The sequence below is a fragment of the Nerophis ophidion genome, linkage group LG12 (genome assembly GCF_033978795.1).
Source record: "Nerophis ophidion isolate RoL-2023_Sa linkage group LG12, RoL_Noph_v1.0, whole genome shotgun sequence".
In the NCBI taxonomy this organism is placed as follows: domain Eukaryota; kingdom Metazoa; phylum Chordata; class Actinopteri; order Syngnathiformes; family Syngnathidae; genus Nerophis; species Nerophis ophidion.
Genome location: NC_084622.1, coordinates 14,115,489 through 14,135,488, shown reverse-complemented (window position 1 = coordinate 14,135,488; position 20,000 = coordinate 14,115,489). Strand labels below are relative to the sequence as shown.

Genomic DNA, 20,000 nt, shown 5'->3' with positions numbered 1-20,000 from the left:
ATTTTATCTTTATTTAAATTTTATTTGATATGCCATTGATATTTTTTAATTATTGTTATTTGAAACTCGATTTTGCATGTCACTATAAAGTTATATAAGCCTTGCTTGTTCAATATTCAATGCAAAACTTGTTTGGGTCCCTATTAAAAGGTTAATTTGTTCAACCTCGGCCCGCAGCTTTGTTCAGTTTTAAATTTTGGCCCACTCTGTATTTGAGTTTGACACCCCTGCTCTATTTCATTGTTCATCAAATCAAAAACATTAAAATTGCACGATCTTCTTGACCTCAATACTACTATTGTGGCTTACAAAGCTCATAACCACATGCTGCCTGGGTGTTTACAAGTGAGATTTAAACCCAGAGAGAATCCCTATGACCTCAGAGGTTCAGCTTTCTTTCAGAAAGCAAAAATAAGAACAAGCTTAAAAAGTAAATGTGTTTCTGTTAGAGGAGTTCAACTGTGGAACAGCTTGGATCATTCCTTAAAGGGGAACATTATCACCAGACCTATGTAAGCGTCAATATATACCTTGATGTTGCAGAAAAAAGACCATGTATTTTGTTAACCGATTTCCGAACTCTAAATGGGTGAATTTTGGCGAATTAAACGCCTTTCTGTTTATCGCGCTGGAGGCGATGACGTCAGAATGTGACGTCGCCGAGGTAATACAGCCGCCATTTTCATTTTCAACACATTACAAACACCGGGTCTCAGCTCTGTTATTTTCAGTTTTTTTCGACTATTTTTTGGAACCTTGGAGACATCATGCCTCGTCGGTGTGTTGTCGGAGGGTGTAACAACACTAACAGGGAGGGATTCAAGTTGCACCACTGGCCCGAAGATGCGAAAGTGTCTGCCGCCAGACCCCCATTGAATGTGCTGGAGTGTCTCCACATTTTACCGGCGATGACAGACATGGCACAGAGATGTATAGATAACCTGCAGATGCATTTGCAACGATAGTCAACGAAATCACAAAGGTGAGTTTTGTTGATGTTGACTGCCAGCTAATCGATGCTAACATGCTACGCTAATCGATGCTAACATGCTATTTACCGGTGGTGCTAAAGCAGACATGGCACAGAGATGTATGGATAACCTGTAGATGCATTTGCTACTATAAAGTCAACAAAATCACAAAGGTGAGTTTTGTTGATGTTGACTTATGTGCTAATCAGACATATTTGGTTGCGGCGTGACTGCCAGCTAATCGATGCTAACATGCTATGCTAATCGATGCTAACATGCTATTTACCGGCGGTGCTAAAGCAGACATGGCACAGAGATGTATGGATAACCTGTAGATGCATTTGCTACTATAAAGTCAACAAAATCACAAAGGTGAGTTTTGTTGATGTTGACTTATGTGCTAATCAGACATATTTGGTTGCGGCGTGACTGCCAGCTAATCGATGCTAACATGCAATGCTAATCGATGCTAACATGCTATTTACCGGCGGTGCTAAAGCAGACATGGCACAGAGATGTATGGATAACCTGTAGATGCATTTGGAACGATATTACGTTTCCTTCCACACACATTCAATGCGAAACAAACACTTACCAATCGACGGATTTAAGTTGCTCCAGTGTCAAAAGATGCGAAAGTCCTGATCGTTTGGTCCGCACATTTTACCGGAGATGCTAACGCTGCTATTCGGCCATGCTATGGCTATGAATAGCATCAATAGCTATTCGCTCAATAGCTTCAGTTTCTTCTTCAATACTTTCATACTCCAAACATCTGTTTCAATACCTGCATAATCTGTTGAATCGCTTAAGTCGCTGAAATCCGAGTTTGAATCCGAGCTAATGTCGCTATATCTTGCTGTGGTATTCCCATTGTTTGTTTACATTGGCAGCACTGTGTGACGTCACAGGGAATTGGATAGTGGTTTAGAAGATAGCGAAAAAAAGGCACTTTAAAGCTTTACTTAGGGATATTCCGAGACCGGTAAAATTTTGAAAAAAACTTAATAAAATACAAAAAGCCACTCGGAACTGATTTTTATTGTTTTTAACCCTTTTGAAATTGTGATAATGTTCCCCTTTAAAATGTTTCAGTTCCATTCACACATTTAAAAAACACTTTAAGACCAATGTCTTGAAAAAAATATATCACTCTTGAATCAACATTGTAGTTAATACTATGATTATTGTTCATTAAAAACTAAACATGAGATATAAAAAATAATAGAAGTACAATTGTTTGTATATATTGTATATATAATTAGTGCAGGGATATTTCACCTGCCTGTACTGTGTTTAAAATTGAACTACGGTCATGTTGTTTATAATGTGTATTTATAATAAGTTGTGCAAAGGACATTTTATAATTTTCGGAAGTTTATTTTGTACTTGAAATTGTTTATAGGGTTAGGCGCAATAAGTGTTTAACTTCAGCCTAAACCCTTTTGTCTGCAACATTTTTTATTTTCAATATATGAATGTACAACTGTTTGTTTGCTTTATTGACCATTGACCGAAGAACAATAAACATTACATTTAAATTGTGGAAGATTCTTTCACATACCGTATTTCCTTGAATTGCCGCTGGGGCGCTAATTAATTTAAAACATCTTCTCACTCCGGTGCTTACCAAAGGCATGCGGTAAATTTGGGCCTGCGCTTATAAATTTGAGTGTGATGTAAGGATGACATCATTAAAAGCACATTAAATAAAACAATAAAAACGTTCTTATGGTCTTACCTTTACTTATAAATGAAGTCTTCCCCGTGGCCTCCTACCAGTCGGACGATGCCCTAAACACCTCCCTGGGGAGGCATTCGGGTGGCATCCTGACCAGATGCCCAAACCACCTTTGTAGTGCATTCAACTGAATATGGGTCGAAAAGGATTTGCAAATCATTGTATTCCGTTTATATTTACATCTAACACAATTTCCCAACTCATATGGAAACAGGGTTTGTAAAACCAGAAAGGTAAAAAAAAAAGAATAAATTACTACAAAAACAGCCAATGCTACAAATACAATCAATCAATTAATGTTTATTTATATAGCCCTAATTCACAAATGTCTCAAATGACTGTACAAACCACTACGACATCCTCGGAAGAACCCACATAAGGGCAAGGAAAACTCACACCCAGTGGGACGCCAGTGACAATGATGACTATGAGAACCTTGGAGAGGACCTCAAAAGTGGGCAACCCCGCCCCTCTAGGGGACCGAAAGCAATGGATGTCCAGCGGGTCTAACATGATACTGTGAAAGTTCAATCCATAGTGGATCCAACACAGCCGCGAGAGTTCAGTTCAAAGCGGATCCAAGACAGCAGCGAGAGTCCCGTCCACAGGAGACCATCCCAAGCGGAGTCGGATCAGCAGCGTAGAGATGTCCCAAACCGATACACAGGCGATCGGTCCATCCTGGGTCCCGACTCTGGACAGCCAGTACTTCCATGGTCATCGGACCGGAGCCCCTCCACAAGGGAGGGGGGGACAGACGAGAAAAAGAAAAGAAGCGGCAGATCAACTGGTCTAAAAAGGTCTATTTAAAGGCTAGAGTATACAAATGAGTTTTAAGGTGAGACTTAAATGCTTCTACTGAGGTAGCATCTCAAACTGTTACCTGTAGAACATTCGAAAGTACTGGAGCCCCATTAGAAAACGCTCTATAGCCCGCAGACCTTTTTGCGGCTTTAGGAATCACTAATAAGCCGGAGTCCTTTGAACGCAGTTTTCTTGCCGGGACATATGGTACAATACCAATCGGCAAGATAGGCTGGAGCTAGACCGTGTAGTATTTTATACGTAAGTAGTAAAACCTTAAAGTCATTAAGACCTCAGAGCAGGGGTGTCAAACTCAAATACGGAGTGGGCCAAAATTTTAAACGGAACAAAGCCGCGGGGCAAGGTTGAACGAATTAACCTTTTAATAGGGACCCAAACAGGTTTTGCATTAAATATTGAACAGGCAAGGCTTATATAAATTTAGTGACATGCAAAATCCAGTTTCAAATAATAATAATAATAATTAAAAAAATATCAATGGCATATCAAATAAATTTTTAATAAAAATTGTATGCCTTTTTTCTATTTGCAATCTTCTGAGGTAAATATCAATTTTTTTCCCCAGGCTAATAATAAATTTGAATATAAAATAACAATAATGAATGAACCAAACATTCAAGCCTTGAAGTAGCAAGAGAAAATCCATGAATAAAACATTAATTATTGGTCAGTTTGCTGGAAGTTTCCCGGAAGAGTTAGTGCTGCAAGGGATTCTGGGTATTTGTTCTGTTGTGTTACGGTGCGGATGTTCACCCGAAATGTGTTTGTCATTCTTGTTTGGTGTGGGTTCACAGTGTGGCACATGTTTGTAACAGTGCTAAATTTGTTTATACGGCCACCCTCAGTGTGACCTGTATGGCTGTTGACCAAGTATGCCTTGCATTCACTTGTGTTTGTGTGTGTAAAAGCCACAAATATTAAGTGACACGCTGTTAGTATGGAGGAAAAGCGGACGTGACGAAAGGTTGTAGAGAACGCTAAAGGCAGTGCCTTAAATGCACGCCCCCAATATAGTTGTCCAGGTGGAAATCGGTATACATTCAGGAGAATGGTTGCCCCGGCAGATTTTCGGGAGGCGCACTGAACTTCGGGAGTCTACCGGGAAAATTAGGAGGGTTGGCAAGTATGAGTATTAGCGGTGAATGTGGTGTTACAGCGGCACCGACGCTGTATAACACCGGCGGGCCAGCTCTAATGCTAAATTGTTAAAGGCCAAATTAAATTACACGGCGGGCCAGATTTGGCCCGCGGTCCAGAGTTTGACACTCATGCCTCAGAGGGACTTGTTGACTCCACAAAGACTTGTGTGTGTGTGTGTGTGTGTGTGTGTGTGTGTGTGTGTGTGTGTGTGTGTGTGTGTGTGTGTGTGTGTGTTCCTTGACTGTGACATGGCTACTATACACAGTGAAATGAACCAAACAAAAAAAAAAAGGTACATTTCACATTTTTCCGCCAATGGTTTATAACAATTTTTTTCTGCCTAGTTTGCATCATTTAAAGAAATGCATTCATGACCACAAAACACTTGTCATCAAAAAAAGTCCTACTTTTACAAGCTTTTTTTTTCACCACGTCAACATCTGCATTGACCCTCATTGCATTTGCACCACACACACACACACACACTACATGTGTGTTGACTAAAAGCGTCTATGTTTTTTGTCCCAGGTTGTCTCACGCCCAGAGGTCAGCGGTGAAAGTTCTACGCAGGATGCAGTACTTTGTGGCCCGCAAGAAGTTTCAGGTAAGGCGAAGGAAACCAACAGAATGGATGAGAACAGAATGTGGTGATTCATTTTATTTGCTCGTGGCGAGGAAATGTATGCTGAATTTGAGCAAATTGGAGATAGATCAGCATCCCCGGAATGTATCGTGTTCCACCTTTTGAGGTTTACTGATGAGTATGGAATGCATTTGTGGGGGCCCCCCCTCACGTGTTGGCCCTCGTTCAAACGCATTATACGACACCTGGTCTGCCAGAGAATAAGAAGACCGAGCAGCAGGAGGGAATTTACAGACTGTCGTTATATTTAGCAAGCAATCACATCAGAGCCTTCTACATACTAGGGTTGTCCCCATACCAATATTTTGGTACCGGTACCAAAACGTATTTCGATACTATTCTGAATAAAGGGGACCACAAAAAATGTCATTATTGGCTTTATTTTAACAAAAATTCTTACAGTAAATTAAGTGTATGTTTATCATTGCCATTTATTTTGACAATCACATGTAAACAAATGTGCCACGGCGTCAATTACGGTCTTTCAAAGTCACTATTTCTTCGGAATGTAAATATATATTCATATATTACATTTGGACTATTATTTGTGACAAATGGTGCGCTGAACATGTAGACATCTTAAACCAAAACCTGCTGTTGTGATGAAATGTCAACTCCAGCTGGCGACTGTGACTTTCTGACGCACACGAGTGACGTCGCTCGCCCAAAGATGGTGAGAAAGTCACATTAGTTGCCCTTTGACCTCAATGACTATGTTTACACTGCAGGACAAATTGGACTTTTTTGAGATCTGATTTTTACCGGCTGACTTTTTACACTGCAAGGAAAACGTGATTTTTAGCAGACTCCAGTGTGAATGCACACAGGTCCCAAGGAGGCCCAGACGTTTGCCCAACGTGGCCCCAGCGTGGCCCCAACGTGGTCCCAACGTGGTCATACCGTGGCACCAACGTTTTCCTGAAGTGGCCCAACATGGTTCCAATGTGTCCCCGATGTGGCCTCAATGTGATCCATGACGTTTGTATGACATGGTCCAAACGTGGCCCCAGCATGGCCCCAACGTGGTCCCAATGAGTCCCCGATGTGGCCAAACGTGGTCTCATTGTCCCGTGACGTCACGCGCACATCGTCTGCTACTTCCGGTACAGGCAAGGCTTTTTTATTAGCGACCAAAAGTTGCGAACTTTATCGCCGATGTTCTCTACTAAATCCTTTCAGCAAAAATATGGCAATATCGCGAAATGATCAAGTATGACACATAGAATGGACCTGCTATCCCCGTTTAAATAAGACCATCTCATTTCAGTAGGCCTTTAAAGTTGTTTATACGGCCACCCTCAGTGTGACCTGTATGGCTGTTGACCAAGTATGCCTTGCATTCACATATGTGTGTGTAAAAGCCACATAAATGATGTGAATGCTCCGACACGCCGTTAGTATGGAGGAAAAGCAGACGTGATGACAGGTTGTAGAGGACGCTAAAAGAGAATCGTTGCCTCGGGAGATTTTCGGGAGGGGCACTGGAATTCGGGATTTTCCCGGAAAAATCGGCAGGGTCGGCAAGTATGGACTCATCGTGCAAATAAAAACTTTTCCATATCGCCGTATCATGGATACGGCAACAGCGGAAATCACACTGATTTGCAGGTGTGGAATTTGTTGTGAGTTCATGCACGGTTCACGGAAAAAAAAACATAACTTTGTCTTGAATTTGAAAAAAATTTAAAAAATAAATTCACAAAAGTAGGGTTCTGTGAATGTGCGTATGAAACTGGTGGGGCTTGGAACCTCCAACAAGGTTAAGAACCACTGGACTAAGTACATCACATCAAAAGATGATTCTCATTTTTTATTCTAATTAGGGTCCAATAAGCCCAAATAGCAAAAAAAAAAAGCATGTAAACAGTTTGGCCCTTAAGAGGTTAATTAATCTCTCTTGACATAAAAAAAACCCACTATTGACAAAAAATGGTTATGTGTTGTCCCTTTCATGTGTTTTACCCACTTATTTTCAAATGCGTCACGGCCAATTATGCCAATTTGACAATTACGCCCTTATGTCATCGCCCACAACTCACCACCACAGATGGATGGCAGTCCAGGAGGACACGCTCACATAAACTGGACTGAAACCTCCACCTGCATGTTTAGTTTTATTCATGCAGCAACCCGTCACCACACACACACACACACACACACACACACACACACACACACACACACACACACACACACACAGACCAATATCGTTGTATCAGTGCCACTTCCACAGTTGTGTAGCAGTGTTGTGTTGTCAATTAGGGCCCGTTGGGTCCATTGAAGTGCTTTCAGCTGCAGCCTGGAGAGTTCAGCGGGTTCTTGTATTCACGCCACACCAAACTAAGCTGTGAAAGGACCTTAATGCCATTACTTTCTACAAACCCCGTTTCCATAAGAGTTGGGAAATTGTGTTAGATGTAAATATAAACGGAATACAACGATTTGCAAATCATTTTCAACCCATATTCAGTTGAATATGCTACAAAGACAACATATTTGATGTTCAAACTGATAAAAAAAAATTTTGTGCAAATAATCATTAACTTTAGAATTTGATGCCAGCAACACGTTACAAAGAAGTTGGGAAAGGTGGCAATAAATACTGATAAAGTTGAGGAATGCTCATCAAACACTTATATGGAACATCCCACAGGTGTGCAGGCTAATTGGGAACAGGTGGGTGCCATGATTGGGTATAAAAGCAGCTTCCATGAAATGCTAAGTAATTCACAAACAAGGATGGGGTGAGGGTCACCACTTTGTAAGCAAATTGTCGAACAGTTTTAGAACAACATTTCTCAACGAAGTATTGCAAAGAATTTATGGATTTTACCATCTACGGTCCGTAAAATCATCAGAAAGTTCAGAGAATCTGGAGAAATCACTGCACATAAGTGACTATATTACGGACTTTTGATCCCTCAGGTGGTACTGCATCAAAAACCGACATCAGTGTGTAATGGATATCACCACGTGGGCTTAGGAGCACTTCATAAAACCACTGTCAGTAACTACAGTTGGTCACTACATCTGTAAGTGCAAATTCCATCCATCCATCTTCTTCGGGTCGCGGGGGCAACAGCCTAAGCAGGGAAGCCCAGACTTCCCTCTCCCCAGCCACTTCGTCTAGCTCTTCCCGGGGGATCCCGAGGCGTTCCCAGGCCAGCCGGAAGACATAGTCTTCCCAACGTGTCCTGGGTATTCCCCGTGGCCTCCTACCGGTTGGACGTGCCCTAAACACCTCCTTAGGGAGGCGTTCGGGTGGCATCCTGACCAGATGCCCGAACCACCTCATCTGGCTCCTCTCGATGTGAAGGAGCAGCGGCTTTACTTTGAGTTCCTCCCGGATGGCAGAGCTTCTCACCCTATCTCTAAGGGAGATACCCGCCACACGGCGGAGGAAACTAATTTCGGCCGCTTGTACCCGTGATCTTATCCTTTCGGTCATGACCCAAAGCTCATGACCATAGGTGAGGATGGGAACATAGTTCGACCGGTAAATTGAGAGCTTTGCCTTCCGGCTCAGCTCCTTCTTCACCACAACGGATCGGTACAACGTCCGCATTACTGAAGACGCCGCACCAATCCGCCTGTCGATCTCACGATCCACTCTTTCCCCACTCGTGAACAAGACTCCTAGGTACTTGAACTCCTCCACTTGGGGCAGGGTCTCCTCCCCAACCCGGAGATGGCATTCCACCCTTTTTCGGGCGAGAACCATGGACTCTGACTTGGAGGTGCTGATTCTCATTTAACTTGCATAAGTGCAAGTTAGGGCTTCACGGTGGCAGAGGGGTTAGTGCGTCTGCCTCACAATACGAATGTCCTGCAGTCCTGGGTTCAAATCCAGGCTCGGGATCTTTCTGTGTGGAGTTTGCATGTTCTCCCCGTGAATGCGTGGGTTCCCTCCGGGTACTCCGGCTTCCTCCCACTTCCAAAGACATGCACCTGGGGATAGGTTGATTGGCAACACTAAATTGGCCCTAGTGTGTGAATGTGAGTGTGAATGTTGTCTGTCTATCTGTGTTGGCCCTGCGATGAGGTGGCGACTTGTCCAGGGTGTACCCCGCCTTCCGCCCGACTGTAGCTGAAATAGGCGCCAGCGCCCCCCGCGACCCCGAAAGGGAATAAGCGGTAGAAAATGGATGGATGGATGGAAGTGCAAGTTAAAACTCTACTATGCAAAGCCAAACCCATTTATCAACAATATCCTGAAACGCCGCCGGCTTGGCTGGGCCCGAGCTCACCTAAGATGGACTGATGCAAAGTGGAAAGTGAAGTGAATTATATTTATATAGCACTTTTCTCAAGTGACTCAAAGCGCTTTACATAGTGACACCCAATATCTAAGTTCCATTTAAACCAGTGTGGGTGGCACTGGGAGCAGGTGGGTAAAGTGTCTTGCCCAAGGACACAACGGCAGTAACTAGGATGGCACAAGCGGGAATCGAACCTGCAACCCTCAAGTTGCTGACACGGCCACTCTACCAACCGAGCTATGCCGCACCCGAAAGGTGATCTGTGGTCTGACGAGTCCACATTTCAAATTATATTTGGAAACAGAGGACGTGGTGTCCTCCGGAACAAAGAGGAAAATAACCATTCAGATTGTTATAGGCGCAAAGTTCAAAAGCCAGCATCTGTGATGGTATGGGGGTGTATTAGTGCCCAAGGCATGGGTAACTTACACATCTGTGAAGGCACCATTAATGCTGAAAGGTCCATACAGGTTTTGGAGCAACATATGTTGTCATCCAAGCAACGTTATCATGGACGCTCCTGCTTATTTCAGCAAGACAAGTGTTACAACAGCGTGGCTTCGTAAAAAAAGAGTGCGGGTACTTTCCTGGCCCGCCTGCAGTCCAGACCTGTCTCCCGTGGAAAATGTGTGGCACATTATGAAGCGTAAAATACGAGAGTCGTGTTGAACGACTGAAGCTCTACATAAAACAAGAATGGAAAAGAATTCCACTTTCAAAGCTTCAACAATTAGTTTCCTCAGTTCCCAAACGTTTATTGAGTGTTGTTAAAAGAAAATGTGATGTAACACAGTGGTGAACATGCCCTTTCCCAACTACTTTGGCACGTGTTGCAGCCATGAAATTCTAAGTTAATTATTATTTGCTATAAAAAATAAAGTTTATGAGTTTGAACATCAAATATGTTGTCTTTGTAGTGCATTCAACTGAATATGGGTTGAAAAGGATTTGCAAATCATTGTATTCCGTTTATATTTACATCTAACACAATTTCCCAACTCATATGGAAACGGGTTTTGTCATTGCCATGCACTTGTCACTCAACACACACACTTTAAACGTTACACTGCTCACACACCAACCGGTATTTCTGTCCTTGAGAGGACCTCACCTATAACCTTCACAACCGACCTCATGACCTTCAACAAAATGCCCAAACGGGAATCTCCAACCCGAACCTTTTGACTGCCAGAAAGTTTTTTTGCTCACAAATACAGTTGAAAACACCAAAAATTAAAATATCGGGCAAACGTTGGTTTAGTCCAGTGAGTTGGATTACAAAGTGAAACTAAAATACGACATAGTGAAGTGAATTATATTTATATAGCGCTTTTCTCTAGTGACTCAAAGCGCTTTACATAGTGAAACCCAATATCTAAGTTACATTTAAACCAGTGTGGGTGGCACTGGGAGCAGGTGGGTAAAGTGTCTTGCCCAAGGACACAACGGCAGTGACTAGGATGGCGGAAGCGGGAATCGAACCAGCAACCCTCAAGTTGCTGGCACGGCCACTCTGCCAACCGAGCTATGCCGCCCCACATAGTGTCGTAACATGCAACTTAAGTTATTTCAAGACATCAATGTAATGATTATGGCTTATAGCAGTCCTGTTCATCCGGCGAGACACACACACACACACACACACACACACACACACACACACACACACACACACACACACACACACACACACAGAGTTAACAATGAGCTCTTTGCACCCTTGGGGGTTGGGGGATGTTTTTTATGGAGCAGGCAACATCACAGGTTTGGCCTGTGTGTGTTTGTAAAATAATATTGCTGAAATACATTTGTGTGTGTGTGTGATCCGCAGCAAGCGCGTAAGCCTTACGACGTCCGGGACGTGATCGAGCAATACTCCCAAGGCCATCTCAACATGATGGTGCGCATCAAGGAGCTGCAGAGAAGGTGGGCTCTCTTACTTCATTTATTTTTCACTTACTTCTCTCTTTTACGCTTGTTTTTTTTGGTCTTTTTTTTATTGTGGGCGCCACTTTTTCCTTTTTTTTCTAACAAGCTCCCACCCTCTAATTAGACAAAGTGGCTTGTTTACCGAAAAAGAAAGAACTCTTCAAAACAAAGTTTTTGGTTTTTTTTTCCCCACCACTAAATGCAGCAATATGACTCAATTTGGACTTTAAAGTAGATGGTGACTCTTCTTGAGTCAGATGTGTACTACAAACCCCGTTTCCATATGAGTTGGGAGATTGTGTTAGATGTAAATATAAACAGAATACAATGATTTGCAAATCCTTTTCAACTCATATTCAGTTGAATGCACTACAAAGACAACATATTTGATGTTCAAACTGATAAACATTTTTTTGTTGTTGCAAATAATCATTAACTTTAGAATTTGATGCCAGCAACACGTGACAAAGAAGTTGGGAAAGGTGGCAATAAATACTGATAAAGATGAGGAATGCTCTTCAAACACTTATTTGGAACATCCCACAGGTGTGCAGGCTAATTGGGAACAGGTGGGTGCCATGATTGGGTATAAAAGCATCTTCCCAAAAAATGCTCAGTCTTTCACAAGAAAGAATGGGGCAAGATACACCCCTTTGTCCACAACTGCGTGAGCAAATAGTCAAACAGTTTAAGAACAACGTTTCTCAAAGTGTAATTGCAAGAAATTTAGGGATTTCAACATCTATGGTCCATAATATCATCAAAAGGTTCAGAGAATCTGAAGAAATCACTCAACCTAAGCGGCATGGCCGGAAACCAACATTGAATGACCGTGACCTTCCATCCCTCAGATGGCACTGTATCAAAAACCGACATTCATCTCTAAAGGATATCACCACATGGGCTCAGGAACACTTCAGAAAACCACTGTCACTAAATACAGTTGGTCGCTACATCTGTAAGTGCAAGTTAAAGCTCTACTATGCAAAGCGAAAGCCATTTATCAACAACATCCAGACCCGCTTCCAGCTTCTTTGGGCCCGAGATCATCTAAGATGGACTAATGCAAAGTGGAAAAGTGTTCCGTGGGCTGACGAGTCCACATTTCAAATAGTTTTTGGAAATATTCGACATCGGACCAAAGGGGAAGCGAACCATCCAGACTGTTATCGACGCAAAGTTCAAAAGCCAGCATCTGTGATGGTTTGGGGGTGCATTAGTGCCCAAGGCATGGGTAACTTACACATCTGTGAAGGCACCATTAATGCTGAAAGGTACATACAGGTTTTGGAACAACATATGCTGCCATCTATGCGCCATCTTTGTCATGGACGCCCCTGCTTATTTCAGCAAGACAGTGCCAAGCCACGTGTTGCAACAGTGTGGCTTTGTAAAAAGAGAGTGCGGGTACTTTCCTGGCCCGCCTGCAGACCAGACCTGTGCCCCATGGAAAATGTGTGGCGCATTATGAAGCGTAAAATACGACAGCGGAGACCCCGGACTGTTGAACGACTGAAGCTATACATAAAACAAGAATGGGAAAGAATTCAACTTTCAAAGCTTCAACAATTAGTTTCCTCAGTTCCCAAACGTTTATTGAGTGTTGTTAAAAGAAAAGGTGATGTAACACAGTGGTGAACATGGCCTTTCCCAACTACTTTGGCACGTGTTGCAGCCATGAAATTTTAAGTTAATTAATATTTGCAAAAAAGAAAATAAAGTTTGAGTTTTAAATATGTTGTCTTTGTAGTGCATTCAACTGAATATGGGTTGAAAAGGATTTGCAAATAATTGTATTCTGTTTTTATTTACCTCTAACACAATTTCCCAACTCATATGGAAACGGGGTTTGTAATTGTATATGTATAATATTAGTGTAAATATAGTATATATAATTGTGTAGGTATAATACAGTGTATATATATATATATATAGTATACATCATTGTGTATGTATAATATTACAGTGTATATATAGTATATATACCGTAATTGTGTATGTATAATATTACAGTGAGTACAGCCCCTCAAATTTCAGCCAACATTTTATGTTGTCCATATTGGAGAAGTTTAGAGAAGTCAGTGTAGAGCTTTTACAGCAGTAGAGATGTACTATCTGCACACTGCCATTTAGATGATTGTCGCTTGCACGAGTGCTGCCTGCACTGGAGAAATGTGGATCATTGGCCTTGTTTAGCACTGAACAACCAAGTGTGTTTTGTGTACCTCAAAAGACACAGATTGTATATTTGTTGCCATTTGTTGTCATCACAACATTCGGTTTTGGCAGCCCTGTCCGCTGAGCAAAGTCTTTTTTTGGCAACCAAATATCCGGTGCATCAATAGTGCGCAAATATCTACAGCTATCGACTTCGGCTTTCACGCTGCACTCTCTATAAATACAGGATTCGGCCCTCGTTACTGGTGTCCAGCGTGTGCAGATAGTTAACAGCATGAAGAAAAATCAAGCCCCAGTTTTTGTTGACTGATTTCCTTCTTTTAAATTATTTTCCTTCCTTAGTTTTATTTTTTTACACGTCTTCCTTCATTTAGCTTTGTAAGACTAAAAGTAGAAAGATAAAATAAACATTAAGAAAACTATAACGTCCATCATGTGTATTACATTAGTAAAATAGACTTTAAAGGCCTACTGAAATGAGATTTTCTTAATTAAACGGGGATAGCAGGTCCATTCTATGTCTCATACTTGATCATTTCGCGATATTGCCATATTTTTGCTGAAAGGATTTAGTAGAGAACATCGAAGATAAAGTTTGCAACTTTTGGTCGCTAATATAAAAGCCTTGCCTGTACCGGAAGTAGCAGACGATGTGCGTGTGATGTCACGGGGTGTGGAGCTCTTCACATCTGAACATTGTTTATAATCATGGCCACCAGCAGCTAGAGCGATTCGGACCGAAAAAAAACGACGATTTCCCCATTAATTTGAGCGAGGGTGAAAGCTTCGTGGATGAGGAAAGTGAGAGTGAAGGACTAGGGGAAAAAAAGACGAAGGTCGTGAGAGCGATTCAGATGTTATTAAACACATTTACTAGGATAATTCTGGAAAATCCCATATTTGCTTATTGTGTTACTAGTTTTTTAGTGAGATTATATTGTCATACCTGAAAGTCGGAAGGGTGTGGTGACCGCCAGTGTCTCTGAGGGAAATGTTTCACTAAGTTTGGTGATGAAATTTACGCGCTGGGATGTCTGGCGTTGTTACTGTTTGTCTGGATCAATGTGTCCGTCACTTAAAAGGCCCCACAGGAAACAATGACTGGAGCTCTTACTTGAGGAGAGAACATGTATACTTTGTTGTCCAGTCCTTCTTAATAGTCCCGTTTTTGCAATTTATTTTTTTCTCCACAATGAGTAGTCTCTTTCTACTCACCCACTGCTGCTTGACTGTGACACACATGCCTCACTGTTGCCTCCTGCAGGGTGGCGGGAGTACTGCATGCATGATCAAGCCTAGTTCCAATGCTTTCATCAATCATCTTTGGGTGATGTTCGGCGGGTCAAATAAAAAGCTTTGGTGGGCCGGATGTGACCCGCAGGCCGACATTTGATTAGGCACTGTGTGTAATATATGAAGATGAACATCAATAATTGTACTATTCCAAAGAAATAGACATTATTAAAGGGTTGGAAATGTTGTGTATGCTGTGGCATGTTTACTTACGTATCTTGCGTAAGTTATTTGTGTAAGTTATTCACATAAGTCATTTATGTAAGTTATTCACATATGTTATTTGCCTTAGTTATTTATGTAAGTTATTCACAAGTTACTTATGCAAGTTATTCACGCAAGTTATTCACATAAGTTATTCACGCAAGTTATTTATGTAAGTTATTCACATAAGTTATTTACCTTAATTATTGATGTAAGTTATTCACATAAGTTATTTACCTTAGTTATTTATGCACGTTATTCACATAAGTTATTTATGTAATTTATTCACATAACTTATTTATATAAATTATTCACATATGTTATTTACCTTAGTTATTTATGTAAGTTAATATAAGTTATACATGTAAGTTATTCACATACGTTATTTATGTAAGTTATTCACGCAAGTTATTTACCTTAGTTATTTATGTAAGTTATTTCCCTTAGTTATTTATGTAAGTTATTTAGGTTATTCACATAAGTTATTTATGTAAGTTATTCACATGTTATTCACCCTATTTATGTAAGTTAATCACATAAGTTATATAAGTTATTCACGCAGGTTTTTTATGTTAGTTATTCACACAAGTTAGTTATGTCAGTTATTCACATATGTTATTTACCCAGAGGTGGGTAGAGTAGCCAGAAATTGTACTCAAGTAAGAGTACTGTTACTTTAGAGATGTATTACTCAAGCAAAAGTAAGAAGTAGTCACTCAAATATTTACTTGAGTAAAAGTAAAAAGTATGTTGTGAAAAAACTACTCAAGTACTGAGTAACTGATGAGTAACCTGTTTGTTTAATGATTACGGCAACAAATAATGCACACAAACATAAAAATAGCAATGAGCAAATTCAGAGCCAGGAATATCTCTTAAGCAACTAAAACAATATTATATATTAAATAAATAATACATTAAAATAAAATAAAAAATAAGGGAAATTGAGCCACAATAACTTAACAGCACCATAGGCTCAGTAGGCATTTATTGATTGGTTGATTGATTGAAACTTGTATTAGTAGATTGCACAGTACAGTACATATTCCGTACAATTGACCACTAAATGGTAACACCCCAATAAGTTTTTCAACATTAATCAATTACTTAATAAATGACCAAGTCAAGATGATCTACCTTATATATACATATACATACACACATATCATATTTTTATATATATATATATATGTAAATATATATATATATACATTTATATATACAGTATATAATTTATATTTATTTATTTTGCAGTTTTTGTTGACATGTTAAAGGTATTTTAATGAATATACATGCATGTTTAACATATAGATTCCTATCTTTAATGAAGATAAAAATATAAGTTGGTGTATTACCTGATTGTGATGACTTGCATTGATTGGAATCAGACAGTAGTGCTGATAACGTCCCGGTTTTCAAATGGAGGAGAAAAAAAGTTCCTCTTTTCTGTCTAATACCACATGAAAGTCGTTGGTTTTTGGCATCTTATTTGTCCAGCTTCCATATTCGTTTTTATACACTTTACAAAAAATACATTGGCGGCAAACTCCGTAGCTTGCTAGCTTGTTTGCTCTGGCTTTCGGAGACTCTTATTTTGTTAGCGCAGGCGCGATGGAGCAGCACTTTTATTGTGAAGACAGGAACTGTGCGATCAGTCTTTAGGCTTAGAACGCCAAGTACGGTTGAAATAAAAAGTCTTTTTTCCTTTACACTTTTGATTGATTGGTTGATGGATTGAAACTTTTATTAGTAGATTGTACAGTACATATTCTGTACAGTTGACCACTAAATGGTAACACCCCAATAAGTTTTTCAACATGTCGGGTTCTACGTGTGGCGGTCACGTGACCACCTGGCTCTGTTTGATTGGTCCAACGTCACCAGTGACTGCATGTGATTGGTGAAACGCAAGCATGCGTAGTTCCTACTTTGAATGTGTGTCTGACAAAATCAAAACAAACAAAGCGTGCATTAACCGATCGATAAAAAAAAAAAGTAGCGAGTAGCGACCTGATTGCAGATAAATGGAGCGGAGTAAAAGTAGCGTTTCTTCTCTATAAATATACTCAAGTAAAAGTAAAAGTATGTTGCATAAAAACTACTCTTAGAAGTACAATTTATCCCAAAAGTTACTCAAGTAGATGTAACGGAGTAAATGTAGTGCGTTACTACCCACCTCTGTATTTACCTTAGTTATTTATATAAGTTATTCACATAACTTATTTATATAAGTTATTCACATAACTTATTTATATAAGTTATTCACATGTTATTTACCTTAGTTATTTATGTAAGTTAATAACATAAGTTATACATGTAAGTTATTCACATAGGCTATTTATGTAAGTTATTCACGCAAGTTATGTAAGTTATTCACGCAAGTTATTTATGTAACTTATTCACATATGTTATTTACCTTAGTTATTTATGTAAGTTATTTAAGTTATTCACGTAAGTTATTCACATAACTTATTTATATAAGTTAATAACATGTTATTTACCTTATATATGTAAGTTATTCACGTAATTTATTCACATAAATTATTTTACCTTAATTATTAATGTAAATAATTTACATAAGTTATTTAAGTTATTCACGTAAGTTATATATGTAAGTTATTCACATACGTTTTTTTTACGTAAGTTAAGGTAAAATATCAAATGATTTTACCTTAATTATTAATATAAGTTATTTACATAAGTTATTTACGTAAGTTATTTTACCTTAATTATTAATGTAAGTTATTCACGTAAGTTATTTACTTTAGTTATTTATGTAATATATAATAGTAGGGCCATGTTGGGGCCTGTGTGAGTTAAAGTAACTGGAGTCTGATAAAGATCACATTTTACTTGTAATCTAAACGGCAGCTGGAAAAAAAATGTGATTTATAAAGAATGGGATGGAATCCACTTTGGCCCCCAGTTGAGGAGAACGGTGAAATATTTTGGTTCTCACTCCTGCTGCAAGCTATTAATGGCTGTCTGTTGATAGTACATCTATACAAACTGTACAATGACTACTCTAAAGTGTATACAAGTGTCCTTTTTTATATGAAATAGGAAAAATATCTGCTGAATTTCCCTTCACACCATTTTTTTCCTTTTTGTTTTTTTTATCTGATAGTAAATACCATGTGTGCTAGCTAGAAATAGAACATCTTGACATCAGCTCACTCACTCACTTATTTTTGGCTTTCTTCCCACTCCTCCTTCTCCTTCTTGTAGGCTGGACGGCACACTGGGCAAACCGGGCATGTTCCTGCCAGGTAAGCAGCAGGGTCAGAAAGAGTCAGAGAGGGTCAAACAGAGTCAGAGAGAGTCAGCCATAACGTCAACAAACACAAACTCTGCCAGACACAAAACTTGACTGACTCTTTTTTCAGCTGTGAAAAATGTGTTCCGTGCTTTACTGTATGTTGACCCTGCAAGTCATCATTTTATACTTTGTTAGCTGTGTTTTAATCTGAACTGTATCCAAAATTATTAGAATATATACACACATGTATACAGTAGGAAGGTCCATTCACATGGCCCCATTTCTTGCAGTTTACCAGACACATAATACGTGACAAATTGGGGGGTACACGATCCAGTTTAGATGGCAGTAGAATGTTGAATATCTTATTATGGGTTTTGTGGCAATTCCGTCTTTGACCACAGCACCAGTTGCTGTGCCGAGTGGCGCTTTCCATCATTTTCAGTAGACTGCATTGCAAAATGAATCCCCCTCCTCCCCGCCCCTCTTCCTCTCACGTGAGATCCACCCAGGAATAGGGCCATATGAATCCCTTCCATACTGTAGATATTACATTCAAATCCCTCACTTAGGCATATTTGTAGATTGGGACTTTTTTGGTTGACTTCCTTATATGTATATTTTACATACATAGATGTGTACATATATATTACATACATACAGTATATTTGTACATATATTACATACATATGTGTACATACATATATTACATACATACATGTGTACATATATTACATACATGTATATGTACATATTACATACAGTATATGTGTATCTGTACATATATTCATTTATTACATACAAATATGTGTACATATATACATATATTACATACATATGTATTATATAACATACATGTATGTGTACATATATACATGCATTACATACTTATATCTACATATATAACATATATATGTACACATATTACATACATATACAGTATATGTACATATATAACATACATGTATATGTACATATATAACATACATATATGTACATATATTACCTACATATATTACATACATATATGTGTACATATATACATATATTACATATATATGTACATATATAACATACATGTATTCGTACATATATACATGTATTACATGCATATATTTACATATATAACATATATATGTACATATATTACATACATATACAGTATGTGTGCATACATATATTACATACATGTATATGTACATATATAACATACATATGTGTGTATATATATATACCTATATTACATACATGTATATGTACATATATAACATACATATATATGTACATATATTACCTACATATATACGTGTATTACAAACATGTATATATACATATATAACATACATATATGTACATATATTACATACATATACAGTATGTGTACATATATTACATGTATATGTACATATATAACATACATATATATGTACATATATTACCTACATATATACGTGTATTACAAACATGTATATATACATATATAACATACATATATGTACATATATTACATACATATACAGTATGTGTACATATATACCTATATTACATACATGTATAT

At 39.1% G+C, this 20,000-nt stretch overlaps 1 protein-coding gene across 3 annotated transcripts in view; it reads left to right on the top strand.

The window, feature by feature from the left end:
• Nucleotides 1–20,000, top strand: part of kcnq1.2 (potassium voltage-gated channel, KQT-like subfamily, member 1.2) — a 508,250-nt gene that overhangs the window by 363,909 nt on the left and 124,341 nt on the right. For all 3 annotated transcript variants that reach the window (XM_061916862.1, XM_061916861.1, XM_061916860.1), the window contains 3 exons: nucleotides 5,206–5,281; nucleotides 11,411–11,505; nucleotides 18,412–18,452. In XM_061916862.1, the coding sequence (XP_061772846.1) occupies nucleotides 5,206–5,281; nucleotides 11,411–11,505; nucleotides 18,412–18,452 (212 nt within the window). The remainder of the gene's footprint in view (nucleotides 1–5,205; nucleotides 5,282–11,410; nucleotides 11,506–18,411; nucleotides 18,453–20,000) is intronic.